The 21,001-nt window shown below is 39.6% G+C and overlaps 1 protein-coding gene across 16 annotated transcripts in view; it reads right to left on the bottom strand.

The window, feature by feature from the left end:
• The window catches only part of ERC1 (ELKS/RAB6-interacting/CAST family member 1), a 537,425-nt gene that overhangs the window by 146,983 nt on the left and 369,441 nt on the right, over positions 1-21,001 (bottom strand). For all 16 annotated transcript variants that reach the window (XR_012003004.1, XR_012003002.1, XR_012003003.1 and 13 more), the window contains one exon: positions 1,803-1,947. Coding sequence is in view for 10 of the 16 variants with exons in the window: in XM_025995462.2 (XP_025851247.1) it covers positions 1,803-1,947 (145 nt within the window). In the remaining 6 variants the exon portion in view is untranslated. The remainder of the gene's footprint in view (positions 1-1,802; positions 1,948-21,001) is intronic.

Genomic DNA, 21,001 nt, shown 5'->3' with positions numbered 1-21,001 from the left:
TTTTATTTATTTATTCATGAGACACAGAGAGAGAGAGGCAGAGATACAGGCAGAGGAAGAGGGAGAAGCAGGCTCCATGCTGGGAGCCTGATATGGGACTTGATCCTGGCACTCCAGGATCATGCCCTGGGCTGAAAGCAGATGCTCAACCACTGAGCCACCCAGGAGTCCCTCTAAGCAGTTTTAATGCTGGTCTAGAAACAAATATATTTATTGTGTCAATATTGATTCTTGTTAATTTGAACATTAAATATTTTACCAAAAATGCCATCAATTGGGATGCCTGGGTGGCTCAGCAGTTGAGCATCTGACTTTAATCAGAGTATGATCCTGGAGACTTGGGATTGAGTCCCACATGGGGCTCCCTGCATGGAGCCTGTTTCTTTCTCTGCCTGTGTCTCTGCCTCTCTCTCTCTCTCTCTGTGTTTCTCATGAATAAATAAAATCTTAAAAAAAAAAATGCCATCAATTGATGACTGATCTGCCAGAATAGAAAAGAAGTTTCTTCACTTGAAAAACTCCCAATCTTATTACTTCAGGCAGAAGAGCAAACCTTGGCAAACATGATGCACAGAAAATGTGACTAAGAATGCAGGAGATGATATTAGAAAAGAAGATTTAAGGACACTGCAAATAGTACAGGAATGGCCAGTGAAGAGCACTGAAGATAAAGAAGCGGACTTAAAGATTCAGGTTTCTCTTTATTTTATTTTATTTAAATTTTTTTATTTTTAATTTTTAAAGATTTTATTTATTTATTCATGAGACAGAGGGAGAGAGGCAGAGACACAGGCAGAGGGAGAAGCAGGCTCCTTACAGGGAGCCCTATGTGGGACTCGATCCCAGGCTTCCAGGATCAGGCCCTGGGCTGAAGGCGGCGCTAAACCGCTGAGCCATTCGGGCTGCCCCTTCTCTTTATTTTAAAAGATTTCTTCCCTCAAGTTTTAAAATGTTAAGATATATATATATATAACAAAATTTATCATTTTAACTATTTTTAAGTGTATATTCTTTCCATTAAGCACATTTACATTGTTGTCCAACCATTATCAAAGGGAAAATGATTAGCTTTTATTTTCACAGGTCTTATATAAATATTAAACATTAAATTTGGGGGGATTAGGTTGGAAAAGAAAAGGGCAAAACTTTGCTCTTATCTTCAGAGCCTACTCATCTCTGAGTAGCTAGAAATTAAGTAAAGATATACTGAGTGCCTTCCATAGTAGGGCTTTGGTTAGATGTAAAAAATCAGGCTTTTCATTTTAAGTGTGCAGAATTTTGCTAATTTCATCCAGCTAGCTTAAAAAGAAAAAAAAAAAACTTTTCATAGAAGACTTATAAATAACATCTTCTAAACCAGTGCTCTTACCAAGAACACTCCAATTCCTAGATATAGTCAGAAACTTGTGAGGAAGATTAAAGTCTCTGCTTATGAAAACTAGAGGGACTCTTGGGTGGCTCAGCTGGTTAAGCGACCAATTCTAGATTTGGGCTCAGATCACGATCTGGGGGCTGTGAGATGGAGCCATGCAGCGGCTTCTGCTGGGTGTGGAGCTTGCCTAGGATTCTCTCTCTCCCTCTCCCTCTGTTTTTTTCCCCCTCCTTCCTCTCCCTCTGGAGAAAAGAAAACAACAATCTAACTAGATACAAAGATCAGATGTCTAACATGAAACGCAAGACCTTAAAGTACAAACTGGCAAAGACAAGTAGGACTTTCACACCAAGTCCCACTGGTAGGGACTGGTGTGAAAGCTAGTCCCGTTGCCCCTCCACCATGGGCCCTCCCTAGCATTTTAGTATACCTGCTGCTTGAGTTGCTGCACCAGACGATCCTTCTCCCGCTTCAGGGCAGCCACTTCCTCTTGGGTCTTTTTCTTAGAGGATGAAAGCTCCAGAAGAGCTATGTTGGCATCTTTTTCACTAATGGCAGCCAGAAGAGCTTCTTGCCTACAAAATAAAGAAAATTCCAGGACTTTCATTTATCCTCAAAACAATCCTTTGAAGTTATTATCATCACCCCCATTTTATGGGTGATGAAACCGAGGCTGAGAGAATTTATATACCTTGCTCAAATTCACACTTGAAGTAAATAGTGCAGCTAGGAATCCCACACAGGTTTCTCTGACTCTAAATGCTTTTATCAAGTGTTATATGGACATCTTAATAAAGAGTTCCTATAGTTAAATGAAAAAGCAAACAAAATTAATGCCTTTTAAAAACCAAGAATAATACTAATGATGGGGGAACACAGGGCTAGCTGAGGACAAGGCACGAGCTTGGGGCAACACACTGACAAGTCCTTGAAACAGGCAGAGGGACATTCCTCTACGGACTCAACTGCCTCAATGTTAATACTTTGGTAAGGGCAAAAGACAATCTTAGCCCCACCCTCAGGAGCCTTTAAGTTTACTTTAAAATATAAAAATTCCTTAAAAATTTTCCTTTATCTCTAAACCCCCAAGATATGTGTTGGCAATCATTCCCCAAGCACATGGCCCACCAACATACATCTGAAGGGTCTTATGATTCAGGTTTTATTAGACGGTAATAAGTGACCTTTTCCCAAAGATAGCCAGCCCCCTCAAGGTCCTGGAAACCTTGCTTCCAAAATTCCTTAGAGAGTACGTTATCCTTAAACCCCTCCCAACTCCCAGGTATATCAGCCACCCATCACAGGCCTAGGGGTGGGATGTGGGGGTGGGGGACAGCTGGTCTTCCTGCCCACAGGTCCTGTCCCTCTGCTTTAACAAAACCATTTTGCACCAAAGATGTCTCAAGAATTCTTTCTTGGTCGTCGGCTCCAGACCTCACCTATGATCCCAAAACTTCATCACTTACACTTCTACATTCTACCCATTTAATTCATTCTTTTGATAAGCATTCTGTACCATCCAGGAAAATTGAAGCATTACTGAAACCGAAAACATTCTTATGAACAGAATGTACAACAAACTGTAAACATTAGGAAATAGGATTTAGAAAATCATCCATCTGTTCTTGGGGCATTCTAAACATCTACAGTTCTCTTTCCCTCATCGATGCAAGTAAGTTTCCAGTTGTGGCTTTATTTGGCAATGATCTGTGCACTTAGAAACAATAACTTAAATCTTACAGATTCCTTGTAGTTTAGCTAACTACTTTTTGGTTCACATCCAGAAGGAAAAGAAGGTGGGATTTAGGAAAGAGGTGAACACAAGAAATTTACAAAATAATCTTAAGGAAGTTGGTGAACAGTCTCCTCGGCAAAATGCTCCTCAATAGCTCATCTATTATTTAAGACATCTCTAAGAATGCAGGTTTGATTTATAGGAACTAACTATTCAAGTGGCCTGAGCTTTTGACCTGAGGAAATGCTGAATCTGAGAATGAACTGCCCAAGTTTAACCTTGCTTCTGTCTTTTGTTAAGATAATTATGCTTCAATAGCAGTCATCTGGAAGAGTTTTAGTTTAGCCACAAACTGGAAGACTATCTTTTGCATATCCTGACAAGGATTTTCTGTTTTCTGGATGGGCAGGTCTGGAGAACTCTGACCAAGCAGTACTAACAAATGGAGGAGACAGATCAGCTTACATCATAGAAATAAAGATTTGTTTAACCAGTCTTTGCTGCTGGAAGGGAAGAAGATTCTCATTGACCCCAGTGTAATTTTCCACTGTCCCCACACTCAATATAATTCTAAAAAATGGCAGATGGCTTATCCCATGATGCTTTAGTCAACAGCAAAGGGATAACAATAGTCTAAATATATCCACTGATCACTTGAAAGAAATATGTTAAGTGGAGAAATGAGCTTAAAGGTGAAGGAGTTCAAGTTGGTCTCACTATGCACAATTTCCTGCTGATTGCTGTCATCTGTTCCCTTTGGGGAAGCTCAAAGACTTGACAACGCTGGAATGAGAAATGTGTTTTCTCAATAAGGGTGCTGAAGCATTTCTGTGCACCAACAGAATTACATGTTTAGCAGCAGGCAAATAACAGAATATGAATGAAACATAAACCACTCTAATTAGATCAAATAAATGAACACCTTTGCAAAATGCAAGATACAAAGGTGATGGGATCGGAGCTCCATTGTGTGCTTAAGGAAATCATCATAATGTGAAAAAGTAAAAAGTATTCTATGTTGGTGAAGCATCTTGACTGAATTCCAAATTCTTTTATAAATGATATGCTTGGCCAGCTAGTGTGGTACAGTTAATCTCTGGGGTAAAATATCACATTCCTAAACTGCAATATAACAGGTGACAATTCAGATTCTAAATTTTAAAATAAAGGATGTAGTATTAGACTCTGAGCCACTGGAATAATGATGCCTTTTTACCAAAATGTATCATTTTACGTCTTTTGTTCTTTTTATATAAAATTCAAATAGATATTTTATTATGTTGGTTATGTTATTTTTTATTGAGCATTGATAATATACTACAAACTGCACAGAATCAAACTTTTTCTCCCATACCCATCGTTCCAAACTTCTAAAAATTCCCTAACTTAACATACCACTGTCTTTTCCATTTTAAAAGCATACTCTTGATACTGATTTCTACAGGTGTATGTGGCTAAAAAGGGCAATTGATAGTCAAGAGAATAAAATGTTATGATCACATATTGTGTGGAGGCCGAGAAAAATCAAGGCCATCCCACCTAAAGTTTAGCATTAGCACAAGTACAGCCATCTTAGGCCCCTGTGAATAAGAGCTGAACTTAAGGGAAAAACTGCAGAATGTCCTCAATGTCCTCGGCAGGTAATCCCATATCAGAAACACAACAGAGCCCACACCCGCGGTAGAAAGTCCCATATTAGAATGAGAACAGAGTTCAATGCCCTTGAAAGCCCCACATCAAAATGTAAACAGAACTTGAGAAATTCCTCCACCCCTTCTGAAAATCCCCTATAAAAAAACCAGCTGTAACCCACTTCGGGGTCCAAGTCCCTGCTCTGCTGTGTCCGGTATACTTGGACCCAAGCTCGAGCTTGTAAATAAACCCTCGTGTGTTTGCATCGGTGTCGGCTCCTTGGTGGTTTCTCGGATTCTCAATCTTGGGCACAACACTGCACATATAAACATATAAACTTTGGGCAATGTCAGTATCTTTTATTGGGTATATTAGCGTTTATGTTTTCCTTTTGTTTTGGAAAGAAAGAGAGATGGTATTGTTCTCTTATCTGCAATTTTGTTAAATCTGAAATGGACAACCATAGGAGAGAGCAACCTCTTAAAAATTTTGGAAGATAGGCAAGAAGATTAAAGCTAATAAACAGGGCAGCCTGGGTGGGTCAGGGGTCCCAGGGTGTGATCCTGAAGACCCAGATTTGAGTCCCACGTCGGGCTCCCTGCATGGGGCCTGCTTCTCCCTCTGCCCGTGTCTCTGCCTCTCCGTGTCTCTCATGAATTAAAAAAAAAAAAAAAAAAAAAAAAAAGCTAAGGTTGTTTAGCCCTCTACCAAAGAATTAAAATTAAAAAAAATAATAAAGCTAATAAACAGTCACAGTCATCTAATTTTTGAGAATAAGAAAAATTGTTGTTCCCTCAATACAACTTGGAAAAGACTGTATGGAGGATGCCTGAGTGGCTCAGCAGTTGTCGGCTATCTTCGGCTCAGGGCATAGTCCAGAAGTTCTGGGATGAGCCCCATATCAGGCTTCCTGCATGGAGCCTGCTTCTTCCTCTGCCTTTGTCTCTGTCTCTCTCTCTCATGAATAAATAAATAAAATCTTAAAAAAAAAAAAAAAGAAAAAAGAAAAGACTGTATGGTATAGTTGAACTTGGGCAGTTAAGTTTTATAGAGAGCACTCAAAAGTGTCAAAACTAAAAAATTTTAGGGGATCCCTGGGTGGCGCAGTGGTTTGGCGCCTGCCTTTGGCCCAGGGCGCGATCCTGGAGACCCGGGATCGAATCCCACATCAGGCTCCCGGTGCATGGAGCCTGCTTCTTCCTCCGCCTGTGTCTCTGCCTCTCTCTCTCTCTGTGACTATCATAAATAAATAAAAAATTAAAAAAAAAAAAAAAAAAAAAAACAAAAACAAAACAAAACTAAAAAATTTTAAAGAGCACTCTGCTTTTCAGAGGGAATGGAATTCAGGGTGAAATTTAAAAAAAGCAAATTACAAAAAGAATCTTATTTTAGTAGCCCTTTAACACTTAATAAAATTGGTTCTTTGAAAAAAGAAAGGTGTTTTCTGATAAAAGTAATATCCATTTATGGAAGAAAAACTGGAGATCCAGAAAAGTAAACAGAAGAAAACAGAGGTATCAAAAATGGTTCCTTTTCAATGAGTCTTGAGATGTGGAAGTCACCTATTCTAAGTCTAATATGGCTATTTTAAAGAAAGTGAACCTTGATGGGGATTAGTAATTGACTTTAAGAGCTTTACTAACTAAAGTCTATTTGCAGAAGAGGAAGACTTCTAGTGAGGCACATTCTGATTTCATTTCCCATGAGCCCCAAGGGAGCAATACAAGCCCGTATAATATGAAAGGTAACGTATGTATGCCACAAGCACAGAGCAAAATAAGAACTGCAATGCTCTTCCTGCTAAATTACTCTCCTAGTTCTGTTAATGTCTTTCCTCAGTTGAAAAAAAAAAAAGAGAAAGAGAAAGAAAATGTATACACAGACATTTCAAAGTGATTGGTGACCCCCTACCGCTTGACTAAGATGCCAAATTACTGCATAATGAGTAGGTAGTAGCAGAAATCCAACTTTTAAGTCATTAAAGAGGTCTTTTCACTCTATCCCTGGTGCTTTAAACTACATACAGTTGAACCTGCCCTTTGACCTGAAAATTTTAATAGCATCAAGATGTCACTAAAAGTACTCTACGGTGTCATTTGAGCTTTAAGAAATAGTAAGACCACCTCTCCCTTCTGAGAACATTTGGAAACAGGAGGCAAATATCCAAGGCAAATGGAGTTCAAAATCTTTCTGATAAGGCTTGAATTTTTGAGAACACTACCACATTAGCCTGCAATTGCTAGTAAATAAGAAATACAATCATTGTTGGAATGATGGTGGTTAACAATTTAAGAGTGAGTCCTAAATATGTGAGTGTTTTTAATGGAAATGTCACACAGAAAAGGGGTATGCATGAAGGGATGCCACCAAGGTTTACTTTTCCCCCTCCTCCTCCAACTGGGTATTTCAAATTCAATGATTACACAGTCATGTAGTGCTCACTTCGGCAGCACATATACGCAATCATGTTTCATAAATATCGTAATACTGAAAACATCAGGAGATAGATCAGATGAAAGTAAAAATAAGGTCAGTTGCTTTAGATGTGTTATTGTCATGGACATGCAAGCACAGTTTAATTTTAAGATAAATTTGGAATCTAGATTCTCTTATTGATGCTTCCTTGATTCTGATGCTTCCTTTACTTATTTAACCATTTGACTATCCACAGTGAGCAGTAAATTACTAGGATATCTCTTCCACTCTTTTATCTCATTTCCTGAAGAAATCCTTCTGATTATTATTTTCTCTAACTTCACTTACAGAGGTCTCAGAGTATGGCAGACTTACTACCTTAATTAAGCTTAGTGAAAACCAGTCTGTGGGCGAGCCTACTTGGGCATGTCTGACCTTGCAAGTTTCCGTCACCTATTGTCTTATTATCTGTTTTAGGTACTCCAAAATATCTTCTTCGATGTAGAATGTCAACACTAAATAAAACTTTTCACCTATCATAATAAATTTCTTTTTCAATATCAATTAAATCACCACATTCCTAGATCCACAGGCTGACAACATCTAAATAATTTGACTTCTTTGCACCCCATAACCAATATTCACATTTTGTCGGTTTTTCCTTTCTAATGGTTTTTAATGAACCTGTGGCTTTGAATCTGCATGTTCACTATCATAGTCACTACCATCCTTTGATCATGGGTCTATATTATTCTTAAACCCATTCTGATTTGCCCATCCTTCTACAATGTCCTCTCCTAATTCACTTTCATCTGGTTTCTTACCACTCTACCTGAAATGCCTGTAGCTTTCTCTTTAAACTTGGCTGCTAATTTTTCTCTGTTCAGCATTTCTGTTCAGTATGTTCACAGTTTAAGTGATATTAATAAGCATGTGCCCTGTAAATGTCCTTCAACTGTTCTACACCTTCACGGTCTGCTTCCTCAACTGTGTTATGTTTATGGCTTATGTCTTTAAATTTTTCTTTTAATGTTTCTATGTATTTATTGGTCGGTCTTCCAATTTATTAGCTCACTAATTTAAAAATATTTTTGAACTTTTTATTTTTAATTGTGGTAAAATACATATAACAACATTTACCATTTTCACCATTTTTAACTGTACATTCAGTAGTGTTAAGTTCATTCATACTGCTGTGCAACCAAACTCTAGAACTCTTTATATTGCAAAACTCAAACTGTAACTATTAATAACTCCCTATTCTCCCTTTCTGCCTCCAACCTTTGGCAACCATCATTTACTTTCTGTCTCTATGATTTTGATTACTCTAGGAATCTCATATAAAGGGAATCACACAGTATTTGTCTTACTGTGTCTGGTTTATTCACTTAACATAATGTCTTCAAGGTTCATCTGTGTGGTAGCATGTGTGTCAGAATTTCCTTCTTTTTCAAGGCTGAATAACATTCCACTGTATATATACACCACACTGTTTATCCATTCATCAATTTGAGTTGCTTCTGCCTCTGCCTATTGTAAATAATATCCCATTTTTAATTTTAAAATATATTGTTTTCGGGATCCCTGGGTGGCTCAGCGGTTTAGTGCCTGCCTTCGGCCCAGGGCGTGATCCTGGAGACCCGGGATAGAGTCCCACATCGGGCTCCCTGCATGGAGCCTACTTCTTCCTCTGCCTATGTCTCTGCCTCTCTCTCTCCTCTGTGTCTTTCATGAATAAATAAATAAAATATTAAAAAAATAAATAAAATATATTGTTTTCTTTCTAGAATCTTATTCATGGCTTTCCACACCAGAAGCTTATAAATATTATTAATTCTATGCATTGCATATGCCTAAACTATTTTCTTTTATTTGTTATGAATTACTCTCAGTACTCTATATATTCTGGTATTATTTGCCAGTCTTCCTTTTCTGTCAAAAGCCTTTGCTTCGAAAAATAGCTGGAATATAAGCTCCACAAAAGAAGGATCTTCATCTGTTCTGTTCACTAAGGTATTCCAAATTCCAAGAATAGTTCCTGGCATGGAGTAGGCACTTCACAAATGTATCTTCAACTAATAACTCCTCCAATTATGACTCCATTTCTATCCAATGTGGTGGTGGTTTGGTTTCCCAACTATTCCAACATATTCCCTTATTGAAGCTTTTCCCTTATTTCACTTTATTTTTTTTTTTTAAAGATTTTATTTATTTATTCATGAGATACACACAGAGAGAGATAGAGAGAGGCAGAGACACAGGCAGAGGGAGAAGTAGGCTCCATGCAGGGAACCTGATGCGGGACTTGATCCTGGGTCTCCAGGATCAGGCCCTGGGCTGAAGGCGGTGCTAAACCGCTGAGACACCCAGGCTGCCCTCACTTTATTTTTAAAGGTCCTCCTCACCCCCCGCCCCCGCCCCCCAGTAGCATGCTGGAAGGCAAGTGTATAGAGGGAATGGAAAAAATTTGAAAACATGAAGAAAATCAAGACTGCAAAAGAGACCACTAACTTTGGCTAATTTATATTTCATTTAAAGAGTTCTGATTTTCTCTAAGTAGAGAGATGACAACTGGAATCATAGGTTCAATTCTAGATGTCATAATTTAAGAGACAAAGTAAAGGGTATACAAGGGAAGGTGACATGATGGGGTTATAAAAGGGCATGTTAATCCAAAAAGATTTATCCATATAACATGGTAATTGCTCTCAGAATAGCAGGAACAGGAAGAGCAGAAATAAGACATTTAATCTATGTTCCTCTAGAGGGCACAAATGGCATTAAAAGGAAGAAAGTCACAAAGATTTCAGTTTAAATGATGAACATCTAATGTATTAACTCTTGTTAACAAGAAGAATTGAGGGCAGCCCCAGTGGCGCAGTGGTTTAGCGCCGCCTGCAGCCCGGGGCATGATCCTGGAGACCCAGAATCGAGTCCCACATCAGGCTCCGCGCATGGAGCCTGCTTCTCCCTCTGCCTGTGTCTCTGCCTCTGTCTCTCTCTCTGTGTCTCTCTGTGTGTCTCTATGAATAAATAAAAAAAACAAAACAAAAACCAAACAAGTAGAATTGGGAAGTCCAAAAACTGGTAGAGCTTTCCACGAGTGGGTATTTAAAGAGATTATTAAAGAAACTATATAAATTGTTTTGTTTTTGAGTAGTATGTCTATCCTCTTTAACTGTAATATTTCAATAAAAACTAATGAGATGAGACAATAAGTGATAAGTGCCAATAAATCTTATGGATAATAAATGCTCAAGTAATACAGTAGACAAATCACCTTAGGCTGAGGACATAGGAACTGAGAGACCTTATTTTGACAGAGATAATAAGACAGAGAAAGTGACAAGTGTAAAATCATAGGCATATGTGAGGACACAATACATAAGTGGATTCAAGGGTTTCTATAGGGAAAGAGAAACTGAAAAGATGGCTTTGAATCAGAGTAGAGATGGTCTGGAATATCAGTAAGGAATACAGAGATTAGGAAATCCTTGAGGGTTCTGACCCAAACTTGACAAACAGAGGTTAATCAAAATACGGAATGATTTGATTTTGATAATACAGTAGCATTAGAAGTTCCAGAAAAGTAAAGCAAGGGTTTAGAAAGACTGATTTAAAGACAACAAGGGGAGATTGAATGATTCTTAAAACAGGAAGGTCAGGATGCTACCTCTGGAAATGTATTATGAATAGAATTCTCATATTATAAAAATTATTTTTAAGGAATGAAGGATAAAATGATGCTGTCTGAATTTTGGATTTAAGAGTCAGAGGTGGGGGCACCTGGGTGGCTCAGTGGTTGAGCATCTGCCTTTGGCTTGGGTCATGATCCTGAAGTCCCAGGATTGAGTCCCACATCAGGCTGCCTGTGAGGAGCCTCCTTCTCCCTCGGCCTATGTCCCTGCCTCTTTCTCTGTATCTCTCATAAATAAACAAATAAAATCTTAAAAAAAAAAAAAGAGTCACAGGTGGACTATAATAAACTGATATATAATTCAATGAATATTAAATTATAAAATATATCACATTTCTGTTTTGATGCTGGAAAGTAACTTCATTTTTAAAAATTTATTTATTTATTTATGACAGAGAAAGCACATGTGTGTGGAAGGGGTCGGGGGGAGCAGAGGCCTGACATGGTGGCCAATCTTAGGACCCTAAGGTCATGACCTGAGCAGAAACCAAGAGTCAGACACTTAATCCACTGAGCCACCCAGGAGCCCATGTAAAGTAACTTCCAAATGTCATCAAATACAGATTATCGTAAGGCCTTTGATCCAATAATAAATTGCATGCTGGGGCCCTGCCTCATAGAACCTTCTTGCAGCACAGTAGCAAGGCAAACTTTGCCCAGAATAATCTGGAATCTTCTCGACCTTCTCTTGCTTTATGTCTGTCTCCTGAAATAAGGGAAGAAAATTGATTTATATTAAGATATACACTGACATAAGTATGGGTAGAGAAGTTTATCCCAACTTGGACTGGTTTATTTTTCAGAAGTCCTTGAAAAGAATCAAAGTTAACACAATAAAAACAGAAACTGCTGGTAGTTACAGCTCAGTAAGTGAGGTTGATTAAACAAAATTTAGCATGGAAAACCTGTATTCATTCTTCTCCTCACTTTTTATGAAATATGAGCATTTTGGTATTCCCAAACAGTAGAGGTTATGACACATTTGGAAAACAGTTCTACTGTGATATTGACACCTCTGTTATGAAGCTTCTGCCTGCTTCTCAAACTGGCAAAAACTTGATGTTTGTATCTACATTTGTAAGAAAAAACAAAAGTTTGTATCTTTTCCATTTGTTTTAAAAAATAAAAATTAATTGAAATCTAATCCACAAAGAGACATAAAGCAAATCAGTGGTTGCCAGAAAATTAGACCTGGGGTTGAAGAAAGACAGGACAGGGAAGCAACAGAGCTTTCTGGAAATGTACTACAGCTTGACTATGGTGGCTGTAACACAGTGTATATGTTTGTCAAAACTCACCATACTGTACCCTTAACATGTATACATTTTATTGTATTGATAAAAGTCAATAATTTTTAAAATCATAAGAATTTTCTGAATGAGGAATGTTACATAGCAAACATGACAACAATAAGGACAATGCATTTTTAAATTATGGTAAAATATACATAACACTAAATTTATTATTTTAATCATTTTTTAGTATATGGTTCTGTGGCACCATATACTGACAATGTCGTGCAACCATCAAAATCACGATCTTTCTCCAGAACTTGTTTTCTCCAACTAAAACTCTATACCCATAAAATACTAACTCCTCATTCTCTCCTCCCCCAACCCAGGGCAACCACCATTCTAATTTCCCTCTTCTTCTTTTTTTTTTTTTAAGATTTTATTTATTTATTCATGAGAGACACAGAGAGAGAGAGAGAGAGAGAGAGAGAGAGAGGCAGAGACACAGGCAGAGAGAGAAGCAGGCTCCATGCAGGTAGCCTGATGTGGGACTTGATCCTGGTCTCCAGGATCACGCCCTGGGCTGAAGGCAGCGCTAAACCACTGAGCCACCTGGGCTGCCCAACTTCTGACATCTTTCACTTGTCTAATCACATTGAACATTACCACCTATACTATATATAATGTTTTGAAGAAGCATTGCTGGTAAGCTGGAGGAGGGTCTTTAATTTTTTAATGTATTTATTATTTAATTTAATTTAATATTTTTTTTTAAATTTCTTTTGCCCCCCCCCCCTAAGATTTTATTTATTTGAGAGAGAGCGTGCACATATGAGAGACTGAGAGGATGGGGGGGGGGGAGGGGGAGGAGGGGCCGAGGGGGAAGGAGACGCCCCACTGAGCAGCAGCGTGTCCAATGCAGAACTCAATTCCAGGACCCTGGGATCATGACTTGAGTCAAAGGCAGACACTTAATGATTGAGCCATCCAGGTGCCCTGAGGACAGTTTTTTAAAAGGGAATTTTGCGGGATGCCTGGGTGGCTCAGTCGGTTAGCCATCCAACTCTTCATTTTGGCTCAGGTCATGATTAGGGTTCTGGGACTAAGCTCCAAGTAGGGCTCCCCACTCAGCAGACAGTCTACTTGAGGTTTCTCTCTCTCTCCTTTTGCCCCTCCCCGGGGTCAAGCTCTCCTCTCTCTAAAATAAATAAACAGATCTTTAAAACGGAATTTTGTACATATTTAAGTCTTGAGTATTTAAGTAGGATGTAAGTTTCTTGAGTATAGGGATTATGTCTTTTTTTTAAGAGTTTTTTTTTTTAATTTTTACTTATTTATGATAGTCACACAGAGAGAGAGAGAGAGGCAGAGACATAGGCAGAGGGAGAAGCAGGCTCCATGCACCGGGAGCCCGATGTGGGATTCGATCCCGGGTCTCCAGGATTGTGCCCTGGGCCAAAGGCAGGCGCCAAACCGCTGCACCACCCAGGGATCCTGGGATTATGTTTTAATTTCACTATATCTTCCACATATAAGCTCTTCATATAGTAAGCACTCAATAAATTAGAGCCAATTAAAACTAAACTAGTTCAGAACTAAAAATAATTTTTGGTCAATTATCACTGAACCAAGGGCAGGAAAGCCCATTTACCCAAACATAAGAGAAAAGAAAATGATAAATGATTTAATAATAGCGTTATCTATTCTATATGCAACAAGGCAGACCTTCTAAGAATCAAATAAATTTTCCTCAATAATACATAATTATGTATTACAGAAAGCAAATAATTCTTTGCGTAAGAGCTCATCTAGAATCATTGCTATGCTCACTCTTTATGTTGATCTTTTAAAAGTAAAACTTTCTTGAAGAAGCCCCAGTACATTAAATGTGGGTAGAGCCCTACAGAAAACAGCATCCCTTTCTGACTCTAGTTAAGAAACATCTACCATAAAAACTGAATAGGATTGTAGAGGGAAAGCATGGTATGATTTTTAAGGAAGAAACACTTTGGCATTATGCCAGATCCTTTAAGATTTCTGAATGTGAGGCTTTTGACTCAAGCTATTCTGCAAAATTGAATGACTTCAAGGGTTCTTCAGAGGAAAAAATATAATTCCAGTTTGTCAAAAAACACATAAGAAACTTATACCATTCTTATTCTATTGAATAAGAATTATTATTCTTATTCCAATTGTTAATGGTTGAACAAACAGCAAAGACATCTTTAAGAAAATGCAGGCTCCCCTCTTGCCCGCCCCCCCCCCGCCTCCCCCCCCCCCCCCCCCCCCCCCCCCCGCAGGGAGTCCAGGACAGGGATCAGGAAGCTCAACCGCTGAGCCACCCAGGCATCCCGCCAAGACTGAGTTTTTATTTGGGATTTGCATTTACTGTTCCGAATTCAATAAGTACATAGAAAATCTTCCAATTCTATAGTGAAAATGACCCGTTTTTTTAACTCTTAAATTCTGATGATACTGCAGACACTTAATAATATTGACCATTACTGGATTTAGAAATATCATGCAGAGAGGACTTCTATAGTGTAACTCTACCAGCAGATTGTTTGAAAAAAAGTTTACGGAACATCTCCTAATGCATTCATACGTAAATTTCCTCCTTTATGGCGAGGGCCATCACAAGACAGGTGAATTTAGGATCTTCTGCTTTCTAAATCTCTGCCTTTAACAATAGCTGGCAGCCACAGGAGTTTTTGTTGGGGATTATTCAAATCCTATCAAAATCCCTAGTGAATTATGTTCTTAAACCCACTGATTTCTGTTGGAGATGGTGGGGGATGGATAGAGGGATAGCTTAGCATGAGCCTCAAGAGATGAAGCTAAGTGGTGGGTTCACAGTAACATCTGGGGATGATGTATAGAAAAAGATTTATACTGGTCTTTCTTTCATTTTGTCTTTACTATTTCATAATAGTATGTCTGTTCTGCCTCAAGTTTAATGGTATAATATGAACAGAAAATAAAATACAAACCTCCCTTATAAAGATATAGTCCCTTCAAAATAAGGCACACCTGTTATTGTTTTACTCACACTTTCGGGTTATACCACTTGTTATGTCTTTTAAGGAAGTCTCTGTTTCCAAAGGAAAATAAAGTCTTACATTGTTTCTCAGAATTCAAACTCCAGAAACCTCCATTTATTTAGTTGTCTGTTTTAAGAATTATTGAACGCTTTAAGCAATTAATCCCTGCACTTTGTCACTGTCCCACTGTTTAGTTAACCTTTCCCAGTCATAGATGGATAACATGTCCATACCAGCTGTCCACACTGTGCTACCATAGAGGCTTGCTTGCCTCTGTTTTTAAATCTCCTATTGCATTCCAAGCCTGTTTGCTATGACATTTGTTAGAAGAATGTCAGTGGTATCATGGTACTCATTTCTCCATCCTGCAGTATAATCAAGAGCTAAGTGTGCCTTGATTTAAAAAATTATCCAACATTACACAGAACATGTAATGTTTGAATTGGTTGGTACACTGCCTGAAAAAAAGTGGGTAATGTTCCAATAACTAAATATCCATAATATTCTTCAGGCTATATATGAAACATATAAAATCTATAGGGATATATGTAACTGTGGATGGTGCTGAGAGGGGACTAGAGATACTAGGGTTCCTGAGATCTTAAAGGTCACCAAAAGCACTTGGTGGCCAAAATAGATGAAAACAAATTCAGTAGTTTATTACCTTCCTCTACTAATGATTCAACAATTCTATCCATCTGCTATCAATTTGTTGGCAAAAATGATAACAACTCCTCTCCTACACAGATTTGGAATGAAACATCTGGTGGGGAAATTCTATAGGAATGGGCAAGGGGCTGTGCTTGCATTTGGCAGATGAATCATTATTGTTGTCAGCTTGGATGATCCTACCTTCTCTGCATCTTTTCTTAGGTTCTAGCTACTTGTAAAATGCCAAACATAATTTGGAAAGCATGGTTATCACACCTATTCTTCCTTTGTATGTATATAAGGAGCACATGGTTACAGCAGGCATAAAACAACGAGAAATGCAAAACCTTCTGGTAAGTTTGTGGTTTTTAAAAAAAATTTAAGTTTCCCTGCATAGCAATGGTATTATTTTTATTAGAGAAAATATGCTCAAAAGTAGTAAAGCAATAACCATCACTCCCTACTATGTCACACATTTACTTCTCGAAGACACAGGAAAATGACAGGTAAAATATTATTTCAGGGGCAGCCCGGGTGGCTCAGATGTTTAGCGCCGCCTTCAGCCCATGGCCTAATCCTGGAAACCCGGGATCGAGTCCCATGTTGGGCTCCCTGCATAGAGCCTGCTTCTTCTTCTGCCTGTGTCTCTGCCTCTCTCTCTCTCTCTCTCGAATGAATAAAATCTTTTAAAAATATATTATTTCAGAACAAGTTTTAGAATTTTACTATATGTATAATTTTTTAAAAATACTTTATTTATTTATTTATTTATTTGATATATATAGACAGAGCACAAGCAGGAGTGGCAAAGGGAGAGGGAGAAGCAGGACCCTTGCTGAGCAGGGAGCCCAACTGGGGGTGGGGTGGTCGGCTGGATCCCAGGACCTTGAGATTATGACCTGAGCTGAAGGCAGACACTTAACCCAAGGGCCGCTGTAAACTAAAAGTTTTTAAAATCTTTTAGAGGTGTTGGGCTATCTCAGTCAGTGGAATGTGCAACTTTTGATCTCGGGGTTCTAAGTTTGTGCCCCATATTGGTAAAGAGATTACTTAAAAATATAATAAACTTTTAAACTTTATTACTCTAAAAAGAATAGTAAAGTTTTTAAAGCTAGAGAAAATGATAACTATTATTGATTACATTTTGTTTGTGGCCTCTGGTTATCTTTGTCCTCAACTATTTTATCTTAGAGTACCTCTATTTTGTCATACACCATAGCAATGTACACATTTTCCCTATTTCTGAAAGCTGATTGACGGCAGTAATGTTATCAAGTCTACTTTTGACTCAGGCAATCTGCTCAGCTGTAGTGTCTAACTGGTGCCTTCCCTGCAGGGGTAAATTCCATTTTCCAAAGTATACTCTCTCTATGTCTAGTTACCTCACCTGGTCAGAGGAGTAATAAAGACAAGATAGTTTTCTGTTATTTCTAGTCTGTTCCACAGCCCAAAATTTCACTGCTAGCACACACAGTTATTCTCTAGGTTGGCATTTCTCAAAAGTATGTTCCACAGAAGTATGGAAAGAGATATCAACAAATGTCCCATGAAAAAAAGATTTGCATGGTCAAATATAGGGTATAGGTTACATATTTTTAAAAAGATGCTATATTTTAAAGCAGGGGTAGCCAAACTACTGCCCACAGGCCAACCCTGACAAACCACCTGTTGATGTAGAGCCTGTGTGCAAAAAATGGCTTTTACATTTTTAAGCGGTGGAAAAATCAAAAAGAAAAATATTTTTGTGACATATTATGTATGAAATATATGACTTATAATATATGAGAATATATAAAATAATACAACATTTTATAAAGATTTGAAATGCAAAATTTCAATGTCTATAAACAAAATATGAATGGGGCAAAACATACACATTTATGTATTTTCTTTTCTTTTTTTTTTTTTGAATTGTTTATGTATTTTCTATGGCAACTTTACTATGGCAATAGAAAATCTGGGTGGGGGCAGCCCCGGTGGCGCAGCGGTTTAGCGCCGCCTGCAGCCCGGGGTGTGATCCTGGAGACCCGGGATCGAGTCCCATGTCGGGCTCCCTGCATGGAGCCTGCCTCTCTCTCTCTGTGTCTCTCATGAATAAATAAAATCTTTTTAAAAAAAAAAGAAAAAGAAAAAGAAAATCTGGGTGGTTGTGGCAGACATCAAATTGTCCCCAAAGCTCAACATACTTACTATTTGGCTCTTCACAGAAAAAGTTTGCCAGCCCTCTTGTAAACTATTTTCCTTTTTTTTCTTCTCTAAAGATTTATTTATTTATTCAGAGAGAGCGAAAGAGAGGCAGAAACACAGGCAGAGAGAGACGCAGGCTCCATACAGGGAGCCCGACATGGGACTCGATCCCCCGTCTCCAGGATCACACCCTGGGCTGCAGGCGGCGCCAAACCACTGCACCACCAGGGCTGCCCCTGTAAACTATTTTCCAAACTTAATGACCATGGAACCCTACCTTCCTCAGTTTTCTGGGGAACACCAATTAACACTTGGAAACATACTAATATTCTAAGAAAACAGTTTGGAAAGTGATGACTTAACAATAAGTCAGTGGATCTCAAAAGAATGAATAAAAGAGCATGAACATCTGGGAAAAAATTGACTGTAATCTACTACAGAGTCGGCTACTCCGCTAAACATTTTACATGGATTAAGTAATTTAATCCTTATTATAAAAACCCTATGAATTTGTGAAAGGAGGTATCTAATAGGCAGTTATATTGATGGGCATGGAGCCAGGCCCTGAATTATAAATAGATGTGGAAATGATGAGCATAGAAGGTAGGTGAAACAAAAGGAGTGCATGAAACCACCACGATTAGAAGAGAGGCACATAGCACTGTTGTAATAAAAGTCTGTAAAGAACTGAGGAGAGAATAGTCTTAGGAGTAGAAGAAAACAAGGAGACAATGTATCTTGAAAGCTAAAGAAAGTGAATTTCAAGAAATAAGTGATCAAATACTTTGAAGGGTTTATAGACAAAGTCAAAACAAAGAATGCAAAATTTCCATTTGGTTTAGCTTTTAGAAGGTTTCCAGTTATGATGGAAAAGTAGTTTCAGGGCCGGTAGCACAAGCCATATTGGAAAAGGTTGAGGAAACACACACAGTGATATACTGTTCAGCCATGAAAAAGGAATGAAACCTTGCCATTTGCAACAATATGAATGTACTTTGAAGATACTATGCTAAGTGAAAGAAGTCAGAGAAAGACAAATATTGTATGATTTTCACCTGTATGTATAATCTAAAATATCAAAACAAATGAACAAACAAAACAAAATATATAGAGATAACAGATTGGCAGTAACCAGAGAGGAAGGGGGGGTGAAAGGTGGGCAAATGAGTGAAGGGATTATATGTGTGTTTGTATGTCTCTCTGCATGTGTTTATATAGATACACACATACACAATATTTTCTTTATCCATTAACCCATTAAGGAACATTTAGGTTGTTACCATTACTTGGTTATTGTAAATAATGCTACAATAAACATACCTCTTTTTAATATATCTTTTCCAATCAGCATTTTTTTTGAATTCTTTGAATAAATACCCACAGGAGGAAGGGCTGGTTCATATGGTAGTTCTATTCTTAATTTTTTCATTAATCTCTATACTGCTTTCTCTAGTGGCTGTACCCATTCTACATTCCCACCAAGAGTACATGAGACATCCTTTTTCTCCACATCCTCGTCAATGCTTGTTATTTCTAGTCTTTTTGATATCAGTGATAATAGCCATTCTAACTGGTATGAGGCAATACTGCATTACAGATTTAATTTGCAATTCCCTAATTATTAGTGATGCTGAACAACTTTTCATGTCCCTGTTGGCCATCTGTGTCTTCTTTGAAAAATACCTTTTTAGGGGGGAGGGGCAAGATGGCGGAAGAGTAGGGTCTCCAAGTCACCTGTCCTCAACAAATTACCCAGAAAACCATCCAATCATCCTGAAAATCTACGAATTCGGCCTGAGATTTAAAGAGAGACCAGCCGGAACGCTACAGTGAGAAGAGTTCGCGCTTCTATCAAGGTAGGAAGACGGGAAAAAGAAATAAAGGAACAAAAGGCCTCCAAGGGGGAGGGGCCCGCGAGGAGCCGGGCTGAGGCCGGGGCGAGTGTCCCCAGGACAGGAGAGCCCCGTCCCGGAGGAGCAGGAGCTGCACCAACCTTCCCCGCGGAAAGAGGCTCCCCGGGAATTGGAGCAGGATCCCCAGAAAGGTGGGGATGCCCTCGGGCTCCCTGGGACAGTAACAGAGGAACTGCGGCCCGGGAGAGTGCGCCGAGCTCCCTAAAGGCTGCAGCGCTCGGCGGGACCGGAGCAGCCGGAGGGGCTCGGGCGGCGGCTCCGCGGAGGGGGCTGCGCGGCTCCGGGAACAGCTCAGCGGCGGCGGCTCGGGCGGAGGAAGAAGCTCCGCGGAGGGGGCTGCGCGGCTCCGGGAACAGCTCAGCGGCGGCGGCTCGGGCGGAGGAAGAAGCTCCGCGGAGGGGGCGGCGCGGCTCCGGGAACAGCTCGGAGGGGCTCGGGCGGCGGCTCCGCGGAGGGGACTGCGGGGCGGGAGCGGGAATCCAACAGGGCAGGCTCCGGAGCACAGGGCGCCGGGACACAGCCTAGGATCCGGCCTCCCCCGGGACAGGCAGAGGCCGGGAGGGCCCAGGACAGCAAGGACGCTCCTGCCCGAGCTGAGCAGATCAGCAGCCCCGCCCCGGAGCCCCCAAGCCCTGCAGACAGAGAGCCCCGGAGCTACTGCGGGAGCTGACTCCAGGGTCCCAGAGCTGCCCTCGCCACTATGGCTTCCTCCCGGGGCCTCACGGGGTGAACAACCCCCACTGAGCCCTGCACCAGGCAGGGGCAGAGCAGCTCCCCCAAGTGCTAACACCTGAGAATCAGCACAGCAGGCCCCTCCCCCAGAAGACCAGCGAGACGGACCAGTTCCAAGGGAAGTCAAGGGACTTAAAGTACACAGAATCAGAAGATACTCCCCGTGGTTTTTGTTTTTGGTTTTTTTTGTTTTTGGTTTTGGTTTTTTTGTGTTTTTTTTTTTTTGTTTGTTTTGTTTTGTGCTTTTTTTTTTCTTTCTTCTTGATTTCTGATTGCTTACCCCGCCCCACCCCCCCTTTTTTCTTTTATCTCCTTTCTTTTTCTTTCTTTTTCTTCTCTTTTTCCCCTTTTTTCTTCTTTCTCTTTTTTCTTTTTCTCTTTTCTTTCCTTCTCT

The sequence above is a fragment of the Vulpes vulpes genome, chromosome 8 (assembly GCF_048418805.1).
Source record: "Vulpes vulpes isolate BD-2025 chromosome 8, VulVul3, whole genome shotgun sequence".
Taxonomy (NCBI): Eukaryota; Metazoa; Chordata; class Mammalia; order Carnivora; family Canidae; genus Vulpes; species Vulpes vulpes.
This window is presented reverse-complemented; position numbering and strand designations above follow the sequence as displayed.